The following is a 23,511-nucleotide window of genomic DNA, read 5'->3' on the forward strand; positions in this document are numbered from 1 at the left end:
TGGGAACGTAGATCGACCGGTAAATTGAGAGCTTTGCCTTCCAGCTCAGTTCCTTCTTCACCACAACGGATCGATACAGCGTCTGCATTACTGAAGACGCCGCACCGATCCGCCTGTCGATCTCACGATCCACTCTTCCCTCACTCGTGAACAAGACTCCAAGGTACTTGATCTCCTCCACTTGGGGCAGGATCTCCTCCGCAACCCGGAGATGGCACTCCACGCTTTTCCGGGCGAGAACCATGGACTCGGACTTGGAGGTGCTGATTCTCATCCCAGTCGCTTCACACTCAGCTGCGAACCGATCCAGTGAGAGCTGAAAATCCTGGCCAGATAAAGCCATCAGGACCACATCATCTGCAAAAAGCAGAGATCTAATCCTGCAGCCACCAAACTATAACCCCTCAGCGCCTTGACTGCGCCTAGAAATTCTGTCCATAAAAGTTATGAACAGAATCGGTGACAAAGGGCAGCCTTGGCGGAGTCCAACCCTCACTGGAAACGTGTCCGGCTTACTGCCGGCAATGTGGACCAAGCTCGGGCACTGATCATACAGGGAGCGGACCGCCACAATCAGACAGTCCGATACCCCATTCTCTCTGAGCACTCTCCACAGGACTTCCCGAGGGACACGGTCGAATGCCTTCTCTAAGTCCACAAAACACATGTAGACTGGTTGGGCAAACTCCCATGCACCCTCAAGGACCCTGCCGAGAGTATAGAGCTGGTCTACAGTTCCACGACCAGGACGAAAACCACACTGTTCCTCCGAGGTTCGACTATCCGGCGTAGACTCCTCTCCAGTACACCTGAATAGACCTTACCGGGAAGGCTGAGGAGTGTGATCCTACGATAGTTATAACACACCCTCCGGTTCCCCTTCTTAAAGAGAGGAACCACCACCCCGGTCTGCCAATCCAGAGGCACCGCCCCCGATGTCCATGCGATGCTGCAGAGTTTTGTCAACTAAGACAGCCCCACAGCATCCAGAGCCTTAAGGAACTCCGGGCGGCTCTCATCTACCCCTGGGGCCTTGCCACCGAGGAGCTTTTTAACTACCTCAGCAACCTCAGCCCCAGAAATAGGAGAGCCCACCACAGATTCCCCAGGCACTGCTTCCTCATAGGAAGACATGTTCGTGGGATTGAGGAGGTCTTCGAAGTATTCCCTCCTCCGATCCACAACATCTGCAGTCGAGGTCAGCAGAACACCATCCTCACCATACACGGTGTTGATAGTGCACTGCTTCCCCTTCCTGAGGCGGCGGATGGTGGTCCAGAATCGCTTCGAAGCCGTCCAGAAGTCGTTTTCCATGGCTCCCACAAACTCCTCCCATGTCCGAGTTTTTGCCTCTGCGACCGCTGAAGCCGCACACCACTTGGCCTGTCGGTACCTGTCCGCTGCCTCTGGAGTCCTATGAGCCAAAAGAACCCGATAGGACTCCTTCTTCAGCTTGACGGAATCCCTCACCGCCGGTGTCCACCAACGGGTTCTAGGATTACCGCCACGACAGGCACCAACTATCTTGCGGCCACAGCTCCAGTCAGCCGCCTCAACAATAGAGGCGCGGAACATGGTCCATTCGGACTCAATGTCCAGCACCTCTCTCGTGACATGTTCAAAGTTCTTCCGGAGGTGGGAATTGAAACTCTCTCTGACAGGAGACTCTGCTAGACGTTCCCAGCAAACCCTTACAATGCGTTTGGGCCTGCCAGGTCTGTCCGGCATCCTCCCGCACCATCGCAGCCAACTCACCACCAGGTGGTGATCGGTAGAAAGCTCCGCCCCTCTCTTCACCCGAGTGTCCAAAACATGAGGCCGCAAATCCGATGACAAAACTACAAAGTCGATCATGGAACTGCGGCCTAGGGTGTCCTGGTGCCAAGTGCACATATGGACACCCTTATGCTTGAACATGGTGTTCGTTATGGACAATCTGTGACGGGCACAAAAGTCCAATAACAAAACCCCGCACGGGTTCAGATCCGGGCGGCCATTCTTCCCAATCACGCCTCTCCAGGTTTCACTGGCGCTGCGAATATGAGCGTTGAAGTCCCCCAGTAGAACGAGGGAATCACCCGGGGAAGCACTCTCAAGTACTCCCTCGAGGGAATCCAAAAAGGGTGGGTAACTCTGAGCTGCGGTTTGGCGCGTAAGCGCAAACCACAGTCAGGACCCGTCCCCCACCCGAAGGCGGAGGGAAGCTACCCTCTCGTCCACCGGGTTGAACTCCAACATGCAGGCTCAGAGCCGGGGGGCAACAAGAATTGCCACCCCAGCCCGTCCCCTCTCACTGCCGGCAACGCCAGAGTGTAAGAGAGTCCAGCCCCTCTCGAGAGGACTGGTTCCAGAGTCCTTGCTGTGCGTCGAAATGAGTCCGACTATATCCAGCCGGAACTTCTCCACCTCGCGCACTAGCTCAGGCTCGTGCGCGTTCCACGTCCCAAGAGCTAGCTTCTGTAGCCGAGGATCGGACCGCCAAGTGCCCTGCCTTCGGCTGTCGCCCAGCTCACATCGCACCCGACCTCTATGACCCCTGCTATGGGTGGTGAGCCCATTGGAGGGGGGACCCACGTTGCCTCTTCAGGCTGTGCCCGGCCAGGCCCATGGGGACAGGCCCGGCCACCAGGCGCTCGCCATCGGGCCCCACCTCCGGGCCTGGCTCCAGAGGGGGGACCCGGTGACCCGCGTCCGGGCGAGGGAAATCTGGGTCATTTGTTTTTATTTTTCATGGAGGTCCTCGAGCTGCTCTTTGTCTGATCCCTCACCTAGGACCAGTTTGTCACACTTGGGTGAAGTCTTGTCTGGGTTTCGTCTGGTTTCATGTTGTCTTGTCATTTCCTGTTTTATTTTGAAAGGTTAACTCTCCCTCTCGTTTCAGGTCACTTGCCCTTCCTCCTGTTTCACTGGTCTGATGTCTCTCCTGATTGCCTGATTGTGTCCACCTGTGTCACCCACCCTCATGTGTATAAATGGCTCGTCTTCCTTCTCTCCTGTGCCAGAGTGTTTTCGTATCTTTTGTGCGAACCTCCAGCGGTCCATGTCCACAGTCATTGCCACGTTCTTTGTACCCTTTTTGTCAGGTAAGATTAGTTGTTTAGCATTGCCTCCCTTGGAGCGCCTTTTGTTATATTTTGCATATTGTTCTCTTTGCAACCTTTTTCCCTCCGCAGCTGGAGCGTTTTGAGTTCATTGAGATTTTTGTTAGTTTAGAGGTTAGGTAAGCTTGGCTTTTGATAGCCTGTTAAGTTTCTCCCCTTTTTGACCCTTTCCCTTCTTTGGAATAACTATTTGTTGTCAAACTCCTGCATCTGTGTCCAGAGTCCTGTTCAGGTCGTGACACAGTTTGTCTTGGGAGACCCTACCAGGGGGCAAAAAGCCCCCGGCCAACATAGCTCCTAGGATCATTGGGACACGCAAACTCCTCTACCACGGTAAGGTGGCAGCTCAGAGAGGAGTTTTATATAATATATACAATATATAACAAATCCCAATTACCATGTACAATATTACAGTAAATGTAACAGTTGCAGCAAAAAAAAAAATTAAAAAAAATAATATATATATATATATATATATATATATATATATATATATATATATATATATATATATATATATATATATATATATATATATATATATATATATTTATATATATATATATATATATATATATATATATATATATATATATATATATATATATATATATATATATATATATATATATATATATATATATATATATATATATATATATATATATATATATCTGACACGTAATCAACATATTGCTCTCCTTTGTGGGTTAAAAAAGTGTTGGGGATTTCTCTGCTAGCCGAGTATGGCTCCGGTGTCACGTCCTGCTTTGGCAAATTAGAACTTGTGATTGGATATTGACTTGGGAGTGACAAGTGAGTATCCAATCACAGTCACGTTTAACTTAAGGCTACCTGGATAAGCTACTGGCTGGATATCGCAACTGTCTATCAACTGAATGTCCTCCGTTCGTTTATGCTGCACAGCCGCCGCTAATGTTGATCCAGAAGGCCTCCGGCAGAATTCATCCAGCGCTGGCAACAAGCTAGCTGAATTCTGATTGGATAAAAGCTCTAACGTAAAAACAAGCAACATTAGAGCCTAATATGACATGGAGATTATGATGAATACTTTTATATATTAATGGAAAGTAAATTTAAAAAAAAATCATTTATGATCAGGATTTATGTTAGGCCAGCAGAAGAAGGCCTTGCTGGCCCTGAAGGCACACCACAGACAAAATGTATCAAAGCATTCCTCCAAAATGTGGACACCCTTGGGCTATAGAGTCACTGGTAGCTAACAGTAGATCAACTTTGCCAAATCGCTATCATTAACTTCCTGACATCTTTAAAGAAGACTACTTTAACAAGGTACATGACTGGACAGGGAATCATTTTTTAATTAGGGTGGCTCAAAAATCAATGAAGGTGCTCTTTGAAGTCCTATTATGTCTTTGCATGCATGACCTACGCAGGAACTTTGAACTTGTAAACCATTAATAAAGACTCAAATGAAAAATTATCAAAGTTCTAATAAATTAAATATAGATACATGAAATATGTTTTTTTAAAAGGGCTTAATGAGAGTCTTCTGCATCTCTGATTTTGCAGCTGTCAAGTGTATCAATAATCTAGGTGGGGAAATCGATCCAATTTGTCTGCAGTGTTTTCCTGTGGCGTCTTTGCGTCCATGATTGACAGTTCAGCTGCCTGTGCTTGCACGCACAGCTGGCGGATATTGAAGGAAACGCAGAGGCTAGTTCGGTTTGTTAGCCCCGTTTGCAAGCTCTTATCCGATTGAGCAAAATAAAGCGCCGAGCACCTCAGGTGCGGTTCCAATCTTTGCGTGCGGTCAGACGGATATGCTTGTGACTGTTTAAATAAGTACAAAAAAAAACTTTTGACTGCGTTCTGCAAGACAGCTTTTCTTTAAACAAGAAATATTGTCACTGTTTCGGTTCTAGTGGTTAGTTATGGTGTTAATTTATTTAAAACTTGCATACAATTACACTGTAATACATCACATATTTGTTTCTCATTACAGCATGTCCAATAAAAAGAGTAGGAGGAAGCAGATCTTATCTAATCCCACCCCTGTTAGTTGTTTAGAACACATTTGTTTGTACTCAATCTGTAAACAAATACTTGAGTAAATAAATAAATATGGTTTATGGTTCAAGTTTTTTTTGAACATGCATACAATTACAATATCATACGTCACAATATTTTATTTTTACTTTCTCTTTTAACATGTTCTGTCTACACTTCTGTTAAAATGTAATAATCACTTATTCTTATGTTGTTTGATACTTTACATTAGTTTTGGATGATACCACAAATTTGGGTATCAATCCGATACCAAGTCGTTACAGGATCATACATTGGTCATATTCAAAATCCTCATGTGTCCAGGGACATATTTCCTGAGTTTATAAACACAATATACATATAAAAAAAAACGAAAGAAGATGTTGTGGTGCCAAAAAAATATCGACGTAATCATAGTAGTATTGACGAGATACGTGCCTGTACTTGATATCATTACAGTGGATGTCAGGTGTCGATTCACTAATGGCATTTGTTTACATTTTGATGCCGGTGAGCTACGGTGTGTAGTGAAGCATGTTTAGCTATTCCTCGTCCTGCAGGATGATACTTGTAAGAAACGTACTTTATTTGTCGCCATGGAGGCGAGGATTAGTGATTTAGAAGTAGCTAAAACACTGCCGACTGCGGATGGACGTTAGCCGCTAGCTAGCTAGCCATGTCTTAAAGCACCTCTTCCTGAGGGCGTTACAGTGTGATAACTTCACCTTTATCGTTAGTTTTTAGGCCAAAATGCATCCGTTCTCACTTTTCTGTCTACACACTGTGTCTGCTTGTAAGTACTCCGTGATTGTGCACAGCTGAATATGCTCTTCTGCTCGTAAAACCAGCAATGTCACGACGTGACTTCGGGGGGAGCGGGACCGGTACGTTTCAGAGACTGTATAGTACCGAAAATTATTCATTAGTATCGCGGTACTATACTAATACCGCTATACCGTACAACCCTAGCAGGAAGTGATCACTGATCAGTGGGAGTGACACGCTAACAGCCAATCAGGTAACAGCGGTTGATTCTTTGCAACCGCTGTTGGAAAGAATTTGAGAAAGTAAAAATGAAGAAATTGTGGATAAAACAGTAAAAGTCACCTTGAGTATGGCAGTTTTTTTTTAGACTTTTGAAAATGGATCGTAGTCAGACCAATGTGGTCTGTAAATTATGCAAAGTTCTTGTCCCCACCAAGACCAGTAATACCACACCACCTTAGCCACGCTCACCCTTTAGAGCACACCTGTAACTTTCTGGCACTAAACCTGCAGAAAATAGTTATTCTCAGGTTTCTCTAGGTTTACATTTTCACACTTTGCACTATTTTGTTACACTTTATTAAGTATTTCTTACATAGTCCTTATTTTTGCACCTTCATTTTAATAGGTTATTGTTAAGTGTTTAATGTGATTTTAGAATTTTGTTTACATTGATTGTTTTCCATGTTTATGTTGGCATTTCCTTTCCTTTCTGCCTTGATAGCTGAGGGCATTATAATCAGAGGAATAATATATTTTTTCCCCTGGTACTTATTATTTAAACACTTACATAGGGATACAGTTTTCAGCCATATGGCCCAGCTCTTGCTGCTGCCCTCACGGATATCGCAATAAACAAACAATACTTTGGAAAGTTATGCAGCAAACAGCCCCTTTAAGTGTACAATGACTGAATCAAAGACAAGATTTCTGCAACAGCGAAAGCAAGAGGAGGGACGAGGTACAGTATGTCAGCATCCTTGAGGGATTGCGTTACATGTGTGGAAAGTGGAGTGTTGAGTAGCAGAGCGCACTAACCCCAAAGCCTCTTCTTCTGGACATACTTAACACCACTCCACTGTGCTGCTGGGTTACAACACAGTTTCTGGCATGATTAGTGCACAGATGTAATAACTGGCTCCAATTTGTTGTAAAAGCATGATAAGTGCATTTGGAGGGTGTGATTATTGGAAAGCAAAAGAGAATGATGAATCTTTTACCAGTGGTGGGAACGATTCTGTCGCTGCCCTCGCTGCAGAGGCGTGAGAGCAGGCTGGTCTTTCCAGCAGCCATCAGGCCGATGCAAACCACATCGTACTCGGGTCTTGGCGGTGGCGGTCCTTTACAGCACAGTGCACGGAAACACTGAAACAAAAACCAACAACAATGAAACAACTGGGGAAGGGATCAAATTCCTGTATGAGACTGGGATAGTGATTACGTCTCGGCATTTAGTCTTTCCAAGTCTTCAGGAGGACTCTTGTGGACCCCCCAGCTGTCTTCATATAAAGGAGAACAACATCTCAATCCAACAGTGTAGAAAGAAAAAAAAATACATCATTTATGTTTGATCTTGCGATTTTATGAATTTGTTGTCAATGTTTAAAGTGTTCTTTGTAACCTTAACCACAAAGAGCAACAAATACCGGATTAATGTAGTACTCCTTTTATACAGCATAGACTTCAAAGTGGCAGTATGGTTAACAGGTTATTTCAAACATATACAATTGCACCTGGGGATAGGTTGATTGGCAACACTAAAAATTGGCCCTAGTGTGTGAAAGTGAGTGTGAATGTTGTCTGTCTATCTGTGTTGGCCCTGTGATGAGGTGGCGACTTGTCCAGAGTGGACCCTGCCTTCCGCCCAAATGCAGCTGAGATAGGCTCCAGCACCCCCCGCGACCCCAAAAGAGACAAGCGGTAGAAAATGGATAGATTGAATTGCACCATAGTACATCACATATTTCCACTTTCTCATTACAACATGTCCGAAAAGGAGTAGAAAGAAGTAGATCTTATTTAATCCTACCTCGTTTTCATTTCATAGCAATAACTAACAAATGTTTTCACTTCCTGTTCTGAATTTGTAAACACTTTAAATCTATTTATAGTAAAGTTCTCAAAAAATAATCAAGTAAGAGGTGATTCAAATAATAAGATGAATAAGGTGATCTCATTATTCAATAACATAAAAAACAAAGGACCAGGATGTCCCTCGCCCGGACGTGGGTCACCGGGGCCCCCCTCTGGAGCCAGGTCCGGAGGTGGGACACTGTTAAGTGTAATACTGTTGTACACCCTTACCCATTGTGACCATTAGAGGGCAGTGTTTAACTCTGTGTTATCTGACACCTATACTTCCTGTTTCGGTGTCATATGTCATGAGTCATTCTCTGATTGTTAGAGCGGCAACACGTTACGATGCTACCGCTACAATAAATGTACCTACAAGGCCAAAGGTAAAATGTGTCTGACGAGAGTTTGAATACATCTTCACCGCAACGCAACGGAGCTCATCAGGTTATGGGCCCAGTCACGCAAGTCTAGAGCAACAACAAGATAACAGAAGTAAGAAAAACTGTTAGCCAAGAGAAGCTACTAGACAAGCCAGGATAAAGATGGTGCCGAGAGAACCCCACGAAAATTGAGGACTCTAAAAGCCACAGCCTGAGCAACGTTTTGGAGATCGCAAACTATAAAAATAATAAAAGTGAAAATGGCCAGACCAGGAACGCTACAAAAGCAGATGGTCTTCGATGGAACAGAAGATAAGTATGATCTATGGGAAACACGATTCCTTAGCCGTTTACACATTCTGAAGCTAAAAGACCCCATTTTGAGAGAGCCCGCTGACGAGGCCGCCATAGCTGCAGATCCAAAGAAGAATGCAGATTGTTATGCTCAACTAGTAAATGCACTAGATCAGGGGTCGGGAACCTTTTTGGCTGAGAGAGCCATGAAAGCCAAATATTTAAAAATGTATTTCCGTAAGAGCCGTATAAAAAATGTTAACACTGAATACAACTAAATGCGTGCATTTTTAAGTTAGACCAACATTTTTAGAGTATAAAGAGGTTCTTATTATTTTCAATAACAGTGTTATTCTGAAGCTAACCAATAATAAATAAAATACTTTTACCATTAATGTGACTTCTGGTGCTGCATGGTTTTGCTGATGGCTCTGTACTCTGGTTGATACGTGATTATTTTTAACATTGTGATTACCAGCGGAATTATTTGTTACTTATCGTCTTAAGCAATGACAGCTAGGATTTATCTGAGAGCCAGATGCAGTCATCAAAAGAGCCACATCTGGCTCTAGAGCCATAGGTTCCCTACCCCTGCACTAGATGATAAGAGCCTATCATTGATAAGACATGATGCCGCCGATGATGGAAGGAAAGTCTTGAAATTATTAAGAGAACATTATTCTGGAAAGAGCAAGCCCAGAATTCTAAATCTGTACACTTCATTGACCACCATAAAAATGGAAGGAAATGAGACTGTGACTGATTATATAATAAGGGCTGAGAATATAATTTCAGCTCTTCGTGATGCAGGACAGAACATGAGTGACGGGCTGCTTGTGGCCACCATTTTGAATGGACTGCCAGACTCATTCAGACCACTGGCTATCCATGTTACACAAAATGAGGACAACGTGACATTTAAGGACTTCAAGAGAAGACTGAGGGTTTATGAAGAATCTGAGAAGATGAGGAAAACTGGACTTGCAGACAGTGTGATGAAGACCACGATGAAGACTAGCACAAAGCAAAGCAAACAAGGCACCAAGACACACTGGAAGGAAGGGAAAGCCACTCCGACATGTTACAAATGTGGAGAAAAAGGGCATATCAGAATCAGGTGTACCAAGAAAGTGTGGTGCAGTCACTGCAAGAGTAACACACACGCAGAGTATCTATGCAGGAAAAAGGGAAAAGACGGAGCCAGAAAAGTTGCAGAAGAAGAGGAGGACATCGACGACGGGGATCAATGTTTCATGGCCAAGCATGCAACAGACGAGAGGCCATCTATCAACGTGAAGAAGAGAGGGATAATGATGGACGCCGGAGCGACATGTCATATTGTGAACGACATCGCCAAGTTCAAGTGCTTTGACAACACATTACAGCCCGACACCCATTCTATCGAGCTGGTGGATGGGACCAAGTGCAGTGGGACGGCGCAACGCAGAGGGACGTCGCGGATCTATCTGCTGGACAACGAGGGCCGACAACAAAGAGCACAGCTACAGGAGGCGTTGTATATACCAACCTATCCACACAACATCTTCTCAGTGGCAAGGGCAACAAACGGTGGAGCGACAGTGACATTCAGAAGGGAGACAGCCACATGATCACCAAGAAAGGGGACAGGTTTGACTTCCATGAAGTGGTAATCTGTTTTACTTACCAACTGTTCAGAACATTTTTGATAAATGCAATATGTGCCACGACATGCAAACCTGGCATGAAATATTGGGTCACTGCAATTATGAGGATGTACAAAAATTAATGGGTGTGGTAAGAGGTATGAAAATCAGAGGCAGTGCAGCCAGGCCAGTACAGCTGTGTGAAATATGTGCAAAGGGTAAATTCACACAGACAAGAAATAGGGAGCCAGACAAAAAGGCTACAGAGCCCTTACAACTGGTGCATACAGATTTAGCCGGTCCTATGAGAACCCCAAGCTTAGAAGGTCACAAATATGCACAGTCCTTTACGGACGACTATTCAGGTGCCATGACTGTTCATTTTCTCAAATGCAAAAGTGATGCGGTACATGCCACAGAGAGGTTCTTAGCAGACTCCGCCCCTTTTGGGGAAGTTAAATGTCTACGCTCGGATAATGGTACTGAATTTACGAGCAAGGAATTCAAAGCACTGTTAACCAAAAATAAGATTAAGCACGAGACATCTGCACCCTATTCGCCTCACCAAAATGGCACGGCAGAGAGAAGTTGGAGAACCCTCTATGAGATGGGCAGGTGTATGCTTTTTGACAGTAAACTACCAGACAAAATGTGGAATTATGCTGTACAGACAGCTGCCTATGTGCGAAACAGATGTCACAGTAAACGCACAAGGAAAACACCTTATGAGATGCTCACAGGCAAGAAGCCAAACATGTCCAAACTTCAGAAATTTGGATCTGTGTGCTTTGCATACACACAAGAGAAAGGAAAGTTAGATCCTAGATGTGAGCAGGGTCGTTTTATCGGGTACGATAAGAACAGCCCAGCTTATCTTGTATATTATCCAGACACAGAAACGGTCCAAAAACACAGAATAGTGAAATTTACAAACAAAACAGTCAACGAAAAAGAAACACAAACACATGGACCACACACTCAGCATCAGGACAGAGAGGTACACCCCAGGGTCCTTGACAATGAGGAAAGTGATGATGAAAAAATGGGAAATGAATCAGGTCAAAATGTTAAAGATGATGTTTCTGTTTCAGAGATTGAAAGTGAACAGTCTAGCGCTGGGGGTCAGGGAAGAAAGAACCCACCTAGAGTTAGAAGAAGGCCTGTATGCCTACAGGAATATGACATGGAAGACACAGCAGACAGGCTGGTAACTTGTGTAGACTCATGTTATAGAGCAGTTTGCGACATACCACAAAATTACCAGGATGCCATACGATCAACCAGGTCACGGCAGTGGATAAGTGCAATGAATGACGAAATACAGTCACTAAAAGAGAATGATACATTCAAAATCACCCATTTACCACCAGGCAAAAAGGCAGTGGGGGGTAGGTGGGTGTATACACTCAAGAGTAATACAGATGGGTCAGATAAGTGTAAAGCAAGATTTGTTGCAAAAGGTTATAGCCAAAAACAAGGCATTGATTATGAGGAAACATTCTCGCCTACCGCTGACATGACAACTGTCAGACTAGTCATGCAAAAAGCAGTGCAGGAAGATCTAGTTTTACATCAAATGGATGTGAAAACCGCATACCTACACGCACCAATTGACTGTGAGGTCTATCTCGAACAACCGGAAGGTTATGAGAAAAAGTCAAAAACAGGAGAGAAGCTAGTATGCAAATTAGAGAAGTCCTTATATGGTCTTAAGCAGTCAGGTCGAAACTGGAATTCTCTGTTGCATGTATATCTCACTGAAAACGGTTTTGATCCAAATCTTGCTGATAACTGCATACACAAGGGAAAAAGAAAATGAAAAAGTGATTTTGATTGTGTGGGTTGATGATCTGATAATTGCTGCTAACAATGAGGAGGTTGTGAAAAATGTCAAAGTGATGCTCACTGAGAGATTTAATATGAAAGACCTGGGGAAATTAAACAGTTTTCTAGAGATACATTTTAAACATTCAGAGGACCGAGTCACAATGTCACAACACAGGTACGTGAACAAAATCCTCTCCAGATTTGGGATGCAGGATTGTAAGGCCAGAGAGACCCCATGCGAGTCAAAACTTGAATACACAGAAAATGCTGTAAAAATGGAAGAACCAAGGATCTATCGAGAAGCAGTGGGAAGTTTAATCTATTTGGCTACTTGCACTAGACCAGATTTAAGTTATGTGGTCAGTAAACTTTCCCAGCATTTTGCTGAGCCAAGTGAGGAGCATTGGAACACTGTAAAGCATGTGCTCAGGTATCTTAAAGGTACAACAGACCGTGGGTTATGTTTTAAAAAGGATGACACAGGTGAACTTGGTCTAATAGTCCACAGTGATGATGACTGGGCATCTGAGGTCACAGATAGACGTAGCACCACAGGGTACTGTGCCAGTTTAAGTGAGAAAAGTGCACTCATTTTATGGAAGAGTCGAAAGCAAACGACAGTTGCACTGTCTACCTACGAGGCAGAATACATGGCCTTAGCGTCAGCCATACAGGAGTGTATGTATTTGCAACAGTTACTCAAGGGTATTGATAAGTGTCAGTATGCACAAACCAAAGTTTACGATGACAACCAAGGAGCTATTGCACTAGCTAGAAATCCAGTAAACCGACAAAGGTGCAAACATTGATATCAAATATCATTTCATACGTGAAACTGTAAATAGTGGGAGAATATAATATAATAATAAGAATAATAATATAATATAATAAGAATAAGAATATAATATAATATAATATAATATAAGAATAGAATATAATATATAATATTGGGACGGCGTGGCGAAGTTGGTAGAGTGGCTGTGCCAGCAATCGGAGTGTTGCTGGTTACTGGGGTTCAATCCCCACCTTCTACCTTCCTAGTCACGTCCGTTGTGTCCTTGGGCAAGACACTTCACCCTTTGCCTCTGATGGCTGCTGGTTAGCACCTTGCATGGCAGCTCCTGCCATCAGTGTGAATGTGTGTGTGAATGGGTAAATGTGGAAATACTGTCAAAGCGCTTTGAGTACCTTGAAGGTAGAAAAGCGCTATACAAGTATAACCCATTTATCATTTATTCATCATAATATGTTTGGATTAGTGTCCTACTGACAACATGATTGCTGACTTGATGACAAAGCCAGCCACTAAACTACAATTGAAGACGTTTGCACAGTATTTGTTTGGCACTTAGGGTGAAATAAAAGCATAACGTGTGCCAAAATGTATTTTTGTTGTTTTATTTTCTATGAAAAAGAATGTACCACAATAAGTTAAGAGCGAGTGGGGGTGTTAAGTGTAATACTGTTGTACGCCCTTACCCATTGTGTCCATTAGAGGGCAGTGTTTACCTCTGTGTTATCTAACACCTATACTTCCTGTTCCGGTGTCATATATCATGAGTCATTCTCTGATTGTTAGAGCGGCAACACGTTACGATGCTACCGCTACAATAAATATACCTACAAGGCCAAAGGTCAAATGTGTCTGACGAGAGTTTGAATACATCTTCACCGCAACGCAACAAAGCTCAACAGGCACGATGGCGAGCGCCTGGTGGCCGGGCCTGTCCTCATGTGACCCGGCCGGGCACAGCCCGAAGAGGCAACGTGGGTCTCCCCTCTAATGGGCTCACCACCCATAGCAGGGGCCATAGAGGTCGGGTGTGATGTGAGCTGGGCGGCAGCCGAAGCCGGGGAACTTGGCGGTCCGATCCTCGGCTATAAGCTAGCTCTTGGGACGTGGAACATCACCTCACTAAGGGGAAGGGAGCCTGAGCTAGTGCGCGAGGTGGAGAAGTTCCGGCTAGATATAGTTGGACTCACTTCGACGCACAGCAAGGGCTCTGGATCCAGTTCTCTCGAGAGGGGCTGGACTCGCTTCCACTCTGGCATTGCACGCAGTGATAGGCAACGGGCTGGGGTGGCAATTCTTGTTGCCCCAGGCTCAAAGTCTGTATGTTGGAGTTCAACCCAGTGGACGAGAAGCTAGCTTCCCTGCCTTCGAGTGTGGGGACGGGTCCTGACTGTTGTGCTTACGCCTCAAACAGCTGCTCAGAGTACCCACCCTTTTTTGATTCACTCGAAGGAGTACTGGAGAGTGCTCACCCGGGTGATTCCCTTGTTCTACTGGGGGACTTCAACGCTCAAATTGGCAAAGACAGTGAAACCTGGAGAGGCGTGATTGGGAAGAATGGCCGCCCGGATCTGAACCGGAGTGGTGTTTTGTTATTGGACTTTTGTGCTCATCACAGATTGTCCATAACAAACACCATGTTCAAACATAAGGGTGTCCATATGTGCACTTGGTACCAGGACACCCAAGGCCGCAGTTCCATGATCGACTTTGTAGTTTTGTCATCGGATTTGCGGTCTCATGTTTTGGACACTCGGGTGAAGAGAGGGGCGGGGCTTTCTACCGATCACCACATGGTGGTGAGTTGGCTGCCATGGTGGGGGAGGATGCCGGACAGACCAGGCAGGCCCAAACGCATTGTGAGGGTCTGCTGGGAACGTCTAGCAGAGTCTCCAGTTAGAGAAAGTTTAACATGTTTGAACATGTCACAAGGGAGGTGCTGGATATTGGGGGCGGTACGTCTGGATTGGCAGACTGGGGTGGTGGTTCCTCTCTTTAAGAAGGGGAACCGAAGGGTGTGTTCCAACTATTGTGGGATCACACTCCTCAGCCCTCCCGGTAAGGTCTATTCAGGTGTACTGGAGAGGAGGCTACGTCGGTAGGGATGATGTTTGATAAGAAATTATGGAGTTTGAGCCTATTATCGAATCCTCTTATCGAACCGATTCCTTATCGATTCTCTTATCGAGTCCAGCTAGGTTGTTGTATACGGAAAAAAACACACAATATTTGGTTTAACAAAAGCTCACTTTTATTTTATAAGAAAAAATAAAATCTAATTAATAAATAAATATTGACTTTTACCCCCCTAAAAAAATCAAATAAAATAAATAAATATTGACTGTTGTTACCCAAAGTATATTAAGTGGGATTTTTCAGAAAAACAAATATATACAGTAACACAAAAACAACCTGTCTCTGTGATCACTATAGGTGTATGAATAATAATAGTGTTAAATAAAATCAGTCCCTTGGGCACACAACTGAAAATAATACAGCTCTCCAAAAAGTGCACTTCTGCTGCTATTTGACATAACTGTTTGTTATGATGCTTTGACATTTTTGCACTTTATTTCTTTATTGAAAGAAAATTCTATGAAGAGAAAAGTTGTTTGCAAATGTGGTTACAATGCTAAAAAATGAAACGTTATAACTAAAAAAAGAAATACACTTTATTGAGTTAACATTATTTCTTTATAGGGGGAAAGATGTGATGTTATGAGCTAGGAATATAACAACTACACTACCCAGCATGCAACGGGAGTTACGAGCATGCGCGGTAGCCCCGAAAAGTGTTGTTGCATGTCACCACCCGGCAGCTAAGAATGAGGTTATGAGCACGCTGTGAAAGTAAACGTCAAGAACTCAGCCAACACGCCTCGTCTGCATTATTTATAATTAGACAGACAACACATATACAGTGTGATTTTGTTTTGTTTACAAGGAAAGAAAAACACAAGTTAAAAAAGGGAGATGTCATATATGTGCTGCGGTTGCTTTAAGAACGTTGCGACAGCTGCCGTAAAGGAGGTGCGTTGCTAGCCTTGTTGCTATGTTTCTGGTAGGTCGTAAAAGTGTTCGTCATGTGTTTGTACCCTGCTCAAATCTCTCAGTAAAGTTATGCATTGGATTATACCTTTTGTTTTGAACTTTATTACACCTTGGAGCGCTTTTTCCGTTGCATTGTTTTCCTGCTTTCCCTATCTGGGCTTAATGACTGAGCTACATGACGTCATTTCTTGTGATGTCTCACGGGGCATTTCTGGTCGGGACAGGACTGGTCCCAGGGATTCGAATAAAGAACCAACTCTTTTTCTTTACTATAGTGGTCTCGATAACGGGTACCGGTTCTCAAAAAGTGATTCGAGTCCGAGGACTCTGTTCTTTTCTTATCGAACAACCGGGAAAACCGGTTTCGAGTATCATCCCTATACGTCGGATAGTCATACCTCGTATTCAAGAGGAACAGTGTGGTTTTCGTCCTAGTCGTGGAACTGTGGATCAGCTCTATAGTCTCGGCAGGGTCTTTGAGGGTGCATGGGAGGTTGCCCAACCAATTTACATGTGCTTTGTGGACTTAGAGAAGGCATTCGACCATGTACCCCGGGAAGTCCTGTGGGGAGTGCTCAGAGAGTATGGGGTAACGGACTGTCTGATTGTGGCGGTCTGCTACCTGTATGATCAGTGTCTGCATTGCCGGCAGTAAGTCGGACCCGTTTCCAGTGAGGGTTGGACTCCGCAAAGGCTGCCCTTTGTCACCGATTCTGTCCATAACTTTTATGGACAGAATTTCTAGGCGCAGTTAGGGCATTGAGGGGATCTGGTTTGGTGGCTGCAGGATTGGGTCTCTGCTTTTTGCAGATATGTGGCCCTGATGGCTTCATTTGAATCAGAATCAGAATCAGAATCAGAATCAGAATAGTTTTATTGCCATTGTTTGAGAACGGGTTCACAAACTAGGAATTTTTCTTGGTGCAATCGTGCAACATAAAACACATATAACACAGATTTGGTAATAACAAGAGCTGTAACTGCGCTATCATATCTTGTTATAGACTTAGAAGGAATTCAAAGGAGCTACTGTTAGCTGGATGGACCGTAGTCACCTGCCTGAGGGGAGAGGGGAGAATAGTTTGTGTCCAGGGTGAGAAGAGTCAGCTGTGATCCGACACACATGCCTCCTTGTCCTGGAGGAGAACAAGTCCTGGAGGGATGGGAGCTTGCAGCCAATCACCTTCTCAGCAGCACGTACGATGCGCTGCAGCCGATGCTTATCCTGGACTGTGGCGCCGGGGAACCACACGGTGATGGAGGAGGTGAGGATGGACTCGATGATGGCTGAGTAAAACTGCACCAGCATCTCGGTCGGCACCTTAAGTTTCCTCAGCTGCCGCAGAAAGTACATCCTCTGCTGGGCCTTCTTGATGAGGGAGCTGATGGTCGGCACCCACTTGAGGTCCTGGGTGATGGTGGCGCCCAAGAAACGGAAGGAGTCCACAATGGAGACGGGGGTGGGAGAGTCAATCAGGGTGAGGGGGGATGGTGGGGCTGTGACTTTCCTGAAGTCCATGATCATCTCCACTGTTTTCTGGGCGTTCAGCTCCAGGTTGTTGAGGCTGCACCTGGACGCCAGCCGGTTCACCTCTCTCCTGTAGGCGGTCTCATCGCCATCAGAGATGAGCCCGATGAGGGTAGTGTCATCCGCAAACTTAAGCAGTTTTACGGACTGGTGACTGGAGGTGCAGCAGTTTGTATACAGGGAGAAGAGCCAGGGGGAGAGTACACAGCCCTGAGGAGTACCAGTGTTTGTGGTTCGACTGTCCGAGACAATCTTCCCCAGCTTCACGTGCTGTCTTCGGTCTGTCAGAAAGTCATTGATCCAACTGCAGAGGGAGTCGGGCACGCTGAGCTGGTAGAGCTTGTCTCGTAGCAGTCCAGGGAAGATTGTGTTGAAGGCAGAGCTGAAGTCCACAAACAGGATCCTAGCGTAGGTTCCTGGGGAGTCCAGATGGTCCAGGATGAAGTGGAGGGCCAGGTTCACTGCATCATCCACAGACCTGTTGGCTCTGTAGGCGAACTGCAGTGGGTCCCGGAGGGGGGTGGTGATGTCCTTGAGGTGGGGCAGGACCAAGCGCTCAAAGGACTTCATGACCACAGACGTCAGCGCAACCGGCCTGTAGTCATTAAGTCCTGTGATCCATGCTTTCTTGGGGACAGGGACAATGGTGGAGGTCTTTAAGCAGGACGGCACGCGGCATAGCTCCAGAGAGGTGTTAAAAATGTTAGTGAAGACAGGAGCCAGCTGATCCGCGCAGTGTCTGAGAGTGGAGGGGGAGACACCATCCGGCCCGGGGGCCTTCCGCGTATTCAGCCTCAAGAACTGCCGGCGTACATATTCCTCTCGGATAGAGAGGGCCTTTAAAGTCCTATGATGTTCTTGGAGTTCTGTGATATCCTCTGAGTCCTTTGAGTCCTTTAAATCCTGTTGGCATTGGTGGGGAGGGTGATGGTGGGGGGAGCAGAGCTTTGATGAGCTTAAGGGCCGTTCATGACGACAGTAATGTGTGTTGAGGCCCTGAGCGAGAGTCCGGTCATTCAGGGCCTGGGGGGTTTTGGGCTTATAGTTCGTAAGGGCCCTTAGCCCACTCCAAACGGCCGCAGAATCATTGGAGCGGAACTGTTCCTGTAGACGGTTAGAATACACAGATTTAGCTTTCTCCACTTCCCTGTTGAAGTGGTACATTGCTTCTCTGTAGGTACTGCGGTCCCTGCTTCTCCGCACAGCCTCCTTCTTCTTGCGCAGCTGTCGGAGCTTGGGTGTGAACCAGGGCTTGTCGTTGTTATAACGAGCCCTGGTGCGCGTTGGAATGATGCGCGTCTCATTGAACTGTATGTATGAGGTCACAGTGTCCGTATACTCGTCCAGATTGTCCGTGGCCGTTCCAATTGCCTCCCAGTCTGTCGTCTCCCAACATGCACGCAGCTCCTCCACAGCCTCGGCGGTGAAACACTTAATGGTCCTCATAACATGTTTAGCCAGTTTCAGTCTCTGTCTGTATGAAGGGAATAAGTGCACCATCACGTGATCTGATAGTCCAAGAGCAGCGCGCGGGACTGCATGAAAAGCCTTGCTTATTGTAGTGTAACAGTGATCGAAAGTGTTCTCCTCTCTGGTCGGGGTAATTCCTGGCTCAAATTTCCCTTGTTAAAGTCACCAAGCATCTTAACAAGAGAGTCCGGAAAAGACCGTTCCACATGTAAGATCTGGCCTGCAAGCGCGCGCTGAGCGTCACGCACGTCCGCGCCGGGTGGGATGTAAACAGCCACCAGTATGTATGAAATGATCTCACGCGGTGAGTGGAAGGGCTTACAGTGAATTAAAATATATTCCAGAGAAGGAGAGCAGTGTTTGGATATCATCGTCACGTCTTTACACCAGTTGCTGTTGATGAAGAAGCAGACTCTTCCGCCTCTTTTTTTGCCGGAGAGCCCTGCGGAGAAGATGAAAGCCCTCCAGTTGAACCGCGCTGTCCGGGACACTTGCGCTCAGCCATGTGTCCGTGAAGCACAAAACACAAGATGAGGAAAAATCCTTGTTTCTTCTCATCAGCAACGCTAGCTCGTCCATCTTGTTGGCAAGTGAGCGGACGTTGGAGAGAAAGATGCCTGGTAGAGGCGTGCGTAATCCCCGTCCGCGAAGATGGACAAGGGCGCCCGCTCGCTTTCCTCTTCGGTGCGGTCTCCCTGTTTTGATCACAGAATGGACCAAATCCGCAGCTGACGCTAAGATGACCGATAATAAGTCCATAGGGAGGATGGATCTGATGTTCAGTAGCTCTTCGCGGGTGTAAGAGCACGCGGACACACAATTTACGCACAAAAACAAACAAAACAGAGCGCATGAGAGCATAATATTCACGATCTTCAGCTCTCACTGGATCGGTTTGCAGCCTAGTGTGAAGCGCGGAAAAGGGTGGAGTGCCTTCTCCGGGTTTGGGAGAAGATCTTGCCCCAAGTGTATGAGTTCAAGTACCTCGGAGTCTTGTTCACGAGTGAGGGAAGAGTTGATCGTGACATGGCCAGGTGGATCGGTGCAGCATCTTCAGTATTGCGGACGCTGTATTGATCCGTTGTGGTGAAGAAGGAGCTGAGCAGGAAGGCAAAGCTCTCAATTTACCAGTCGATCTACGTTCCGATCCTCACGTATGGTCATGAGCTTTGGGTTATGACCAAAAGGACAAGATCACGGGTACAAGCGGCCAAAATGAGTTTCCTCCACCGGGTGGTAGGGCTCTCCCTTAGAGATAGGGTGGAGCTCAAAGTAAAGCCGCTGCCTCTCCACATTGAGAGGAGCCAGATGAGGTGGTTCGGGCATCTGGTCAGAATGCCCCCCGAACGTCTCCCTAAGGAGGTGTTTCGTGCACGTCCGACCGGTTGGAGGCCACGGGGAAGACCCAGGACACGCTGGGAAGACTATGTCTCCCGGCTGGCCAGGGAACGCCTTGGGATCCCCCGGGAGGGGCTGGACGAAGTGGCTGGGGAGAGGGAAGTCTGGGCTTCCCTGCTTAGGCTGCTGCCCCTGCAACCCGACCTCGGAAGCGGAAGAAGATGGATGGATGGATGGATTTTTCAATAAGGTTCAAAATGCTCATCAGGATTTTTCTTCTTTGTACTTTGAGTTAGAACATTTTTTTAACTGGATCATATTAGTACTTTTTAAAATGTGTTGCTTAATCCATTCCATAATTTAGTTCCACATACAGATATGCTACATTGAATTATTATAATTGATAATAGAAATTATAAAAGATAATTGCAGAAAGAAACACCAACAAAGGCTTTCTTATTGTCTGTTGTATGTCCTGTCGTCCACAAGTTGCAGACATTATACTTCTTTACTTTACACTTGACAGTGTTTGTCCATCTTAAACATTCATTTATGTTCCAACACATCTACCCGAGCACGTTAAGAGCATTTGTGAATTGTTTAGAGTGATTTATGGCGCAAATGTTTGTTGGTAAATCAGAGACAATGAGTGATTATCATCACACATCAACATCTCTAACATCTAAATGAAGAAAAAAAAATGCTGCCTCTTTGCTCGGTCAGCATTCAACAAAAAATATGTTCTTAATTGCTGTATCCAGGATAAAATACATGTTAAATAAACATACTGTAAGTATATGTAAACAATGAAGTAAATGTTTATATACTACATTACCCAGAAAGCTGAAGGCCTTAGACAGAAACAGGAAGTAGGTCTGAGGGAAAACGACAACTTTATTGTTACATGTTGTTGTTCCTGCTTCATCTACACAAGAAACAAACATGAGTTTTGATTAGACAGTTGATTTGCATATTTGACTCAGAGACAAATGCAATTGGCCAAAATGATGCTGATTGGCCAAAATGTAGTCTGGTAGTTCCAGGCAAAGTTGCGAGATTGCTCGTAATTGGCGGAGATTGTTTGAATTTGCGTGAATTGGCGTTATGCTGACGTCTTTCCTGAAGGGGTTGGTTATTGATACAGCTATTATTGTTTTCTCAACCCTGCTCCCCAATCATTTAACCCCTCTACACTTCCATCTCAACTCCACCAACTGAGACTGATTCCTGCTGTCTGGATTCTGTTTCTTCAGTTGTTTTACTTGAATGTATGAGGAGTGTGGGGGCTCCTCCATGTGTCAAGTACTGTGAGATACATTCCGACGTGAATTGGCGCTATATACAGTAAATAACATTGATTTAACACCAAAGTCTTGAAAAGGAAACGAGAAATGGCAAAGAACAAAAGCAGCCCTTTGTTTAATTGAACGTCATTTGTCTAAGAGTCACAGGGTTCAATGGAGGCATTGCAGATTATTTGGGTCTACAGTGTGTGTCTGATTGGGCCCTGATGTCAGCCAGAGGCAGACCTGACACTCAATGAATCACCGCCTGGGACTGAAGGCCTGCTGTGAGACATTAAAGGGCAAATGCAGTGTGAACCGTGAATGAGATATTTCTAACTTGTGTGAAGAGATCAGTATCCACAACTAAAGAGCGATATATTTTTTTACTAGCCAAGCAAGAGGAACCATTCTGTTTGAGGTAGAGCCCGAAGGCACACACCACGACTCTCAGCATCTACAATATCACGTTTCAGGTAGAGGAAGATCAAAACAGGGTAGCTTACTCTTAATAGGGTTATTGTCAGGAGAAAATATGCGAGCATAAAACACTGCAGCTCCTCTGCAAACATGAATATGAGGCTTGAAAGTAGTATACTACTTTTTAACAATTGAAAATATGTCTTACAGCTCCCACAATAGTGTATTTGTAAGTGGACCGACTATAGCTATAATACCTTCTCTTGTGTATTTGGGATATGCATAAGTCCTGGAAATCTGAAATCAAATCATGGAGGCATGGCAGGGATATTTACAAAACAATATTGCCTTCCTTCATACTTCGTCTTGGAATTGACCCAATTTGTGACATTTTCCCCGATTGTGACGTCAGCGAATATCTCCCTAATTCACCCGAAGAGCTTCGCACGAGTCTGCCGCTGTCGTCAATAAGTTCTTTGTTTTTCTCTAGCCTCTTGTTGTGGGGCAGACTGGCTCATACATTCACATGCGTCCTACGCTGCTGCCATTTTTACTTTAAAAAAGCAATTTGTTCTAACTTATGTTAGTCAGTAGACTTCAAATGAAAGCGCTAAAAAAAAAAGAAACCGGGTCGACGGGGTGAAGACACTGTCAAAGAGATGTCCTCTCGTAGTTCTCTTTTTGAACACATGTAGCCCGTGCTACTTACAAAACCCAAAACCATTTAAGTTGGCACATTGTGTAAATGGTAAACAAAACAGAATACAATTGAATAGACTGCAAAGACAAGATATTTAATGTTCGAACTGAGAAACTTAATTTTCGGGGGCGGTATAGCTCGGTTGGTAGAGTGGCCGTGCCAGCAACTTGAGGGTTCCAGGTTTGATCCCAGCTTCTGCCATCCTAGTCACTGCCGTTGTGTCCTTGGGCAAGAGACTTTACCCACCTGCTCCCAGTGCCACCCACATTGGTTTAAATGTAACTTAGATATTGGGTTTCACTATGTAAAAGCGCGTTGAGTCACTAGAGAAAAGCGCTATATAAATATAATTCACTTCACTTCACTTCACTTCTGCAAATAATCATTAACTTAGAATTTAATGGCAGCAACACATTGCAAAAAAGTTGGCACAGGGGCATTTTTACCACTGTTACATGGCCTTTCCTTTTAACAACACTCAGTAAACGTTTGGGAACTGAGGACAACAATTTTTTAAGCTTTTTAGGTGGAATTCTTCTCCGTTGTGGTATTTTAGGCTTCATATTGCGCCACACATTTTCAATGGGAGACAGGTCTGGACTACCGGCAGGGCCAGTCTAGTCTTTTACTACGAAGCCAAGCTGTTGTAACACGTTGCTTGGCATTGTCTTACTGAAGTTGCAGGGGCGTCCATGATAACGTTGCTAGGACGGCAACATATGTTGCTCCAAAACCTGTATGTACCTTTCAGCATTAATGGTGCCTTCACAGATGTGTAAGTTACCCATGCCTTGGGCAGTAATACACCCCCATACCATCACAGATGCTG

General features: G+C 45.1%; 1 protein-coding gene across 2 annotated transcripts in view; it reads right to left on the bottom strand.

Annotated features, from left to right (window-relative positions):
• LOC133652372 (ADP-ribosylation factor-like protein 15) overlaps positions 1–23,511 on the bottom strand; it is a 285,034-nt gene that overhangs the window by 110,527 nt on the left and 150,996 nt on the right. Inside the window, exons 2-3 of one of the 2 annotated variants that reach the window (XM_062051057.1) lie at positions 7,118–7,262; positions 6,936–6,983 (exon numbers count right to left, since the gene is read on the bottom strand). In XM_062051057.1, the coding sequence (XP_061907041.1) occupies positions 6,936–6,983; positions 7,118–7,262 (193 nt within the window). The remainder of the gene's footprint in view (positions 1–6,935; positions 6,984–7,117; positions 7,263–23,511) is intronic. The other variant, XM_062051058.1, reaches the window with a different exon arrangement.

The sequence above is a fragment of the Entelurus aequoreus genome, linkage group LG06 (genome assembly GCF_033978785.1).
Source record: "Entelurus aequoreus isolate RoL-2023_Sb linkage group LG06, RoL_Eaeq_v1.1, whole genome shotgun sequence".
Lineage (NCBI taxonomy): Eukaryota > Metazoa > Chordata > Actinopteri > Syngnathiformes > Syngnathidae > Entelurus > Entelurus aequoreus.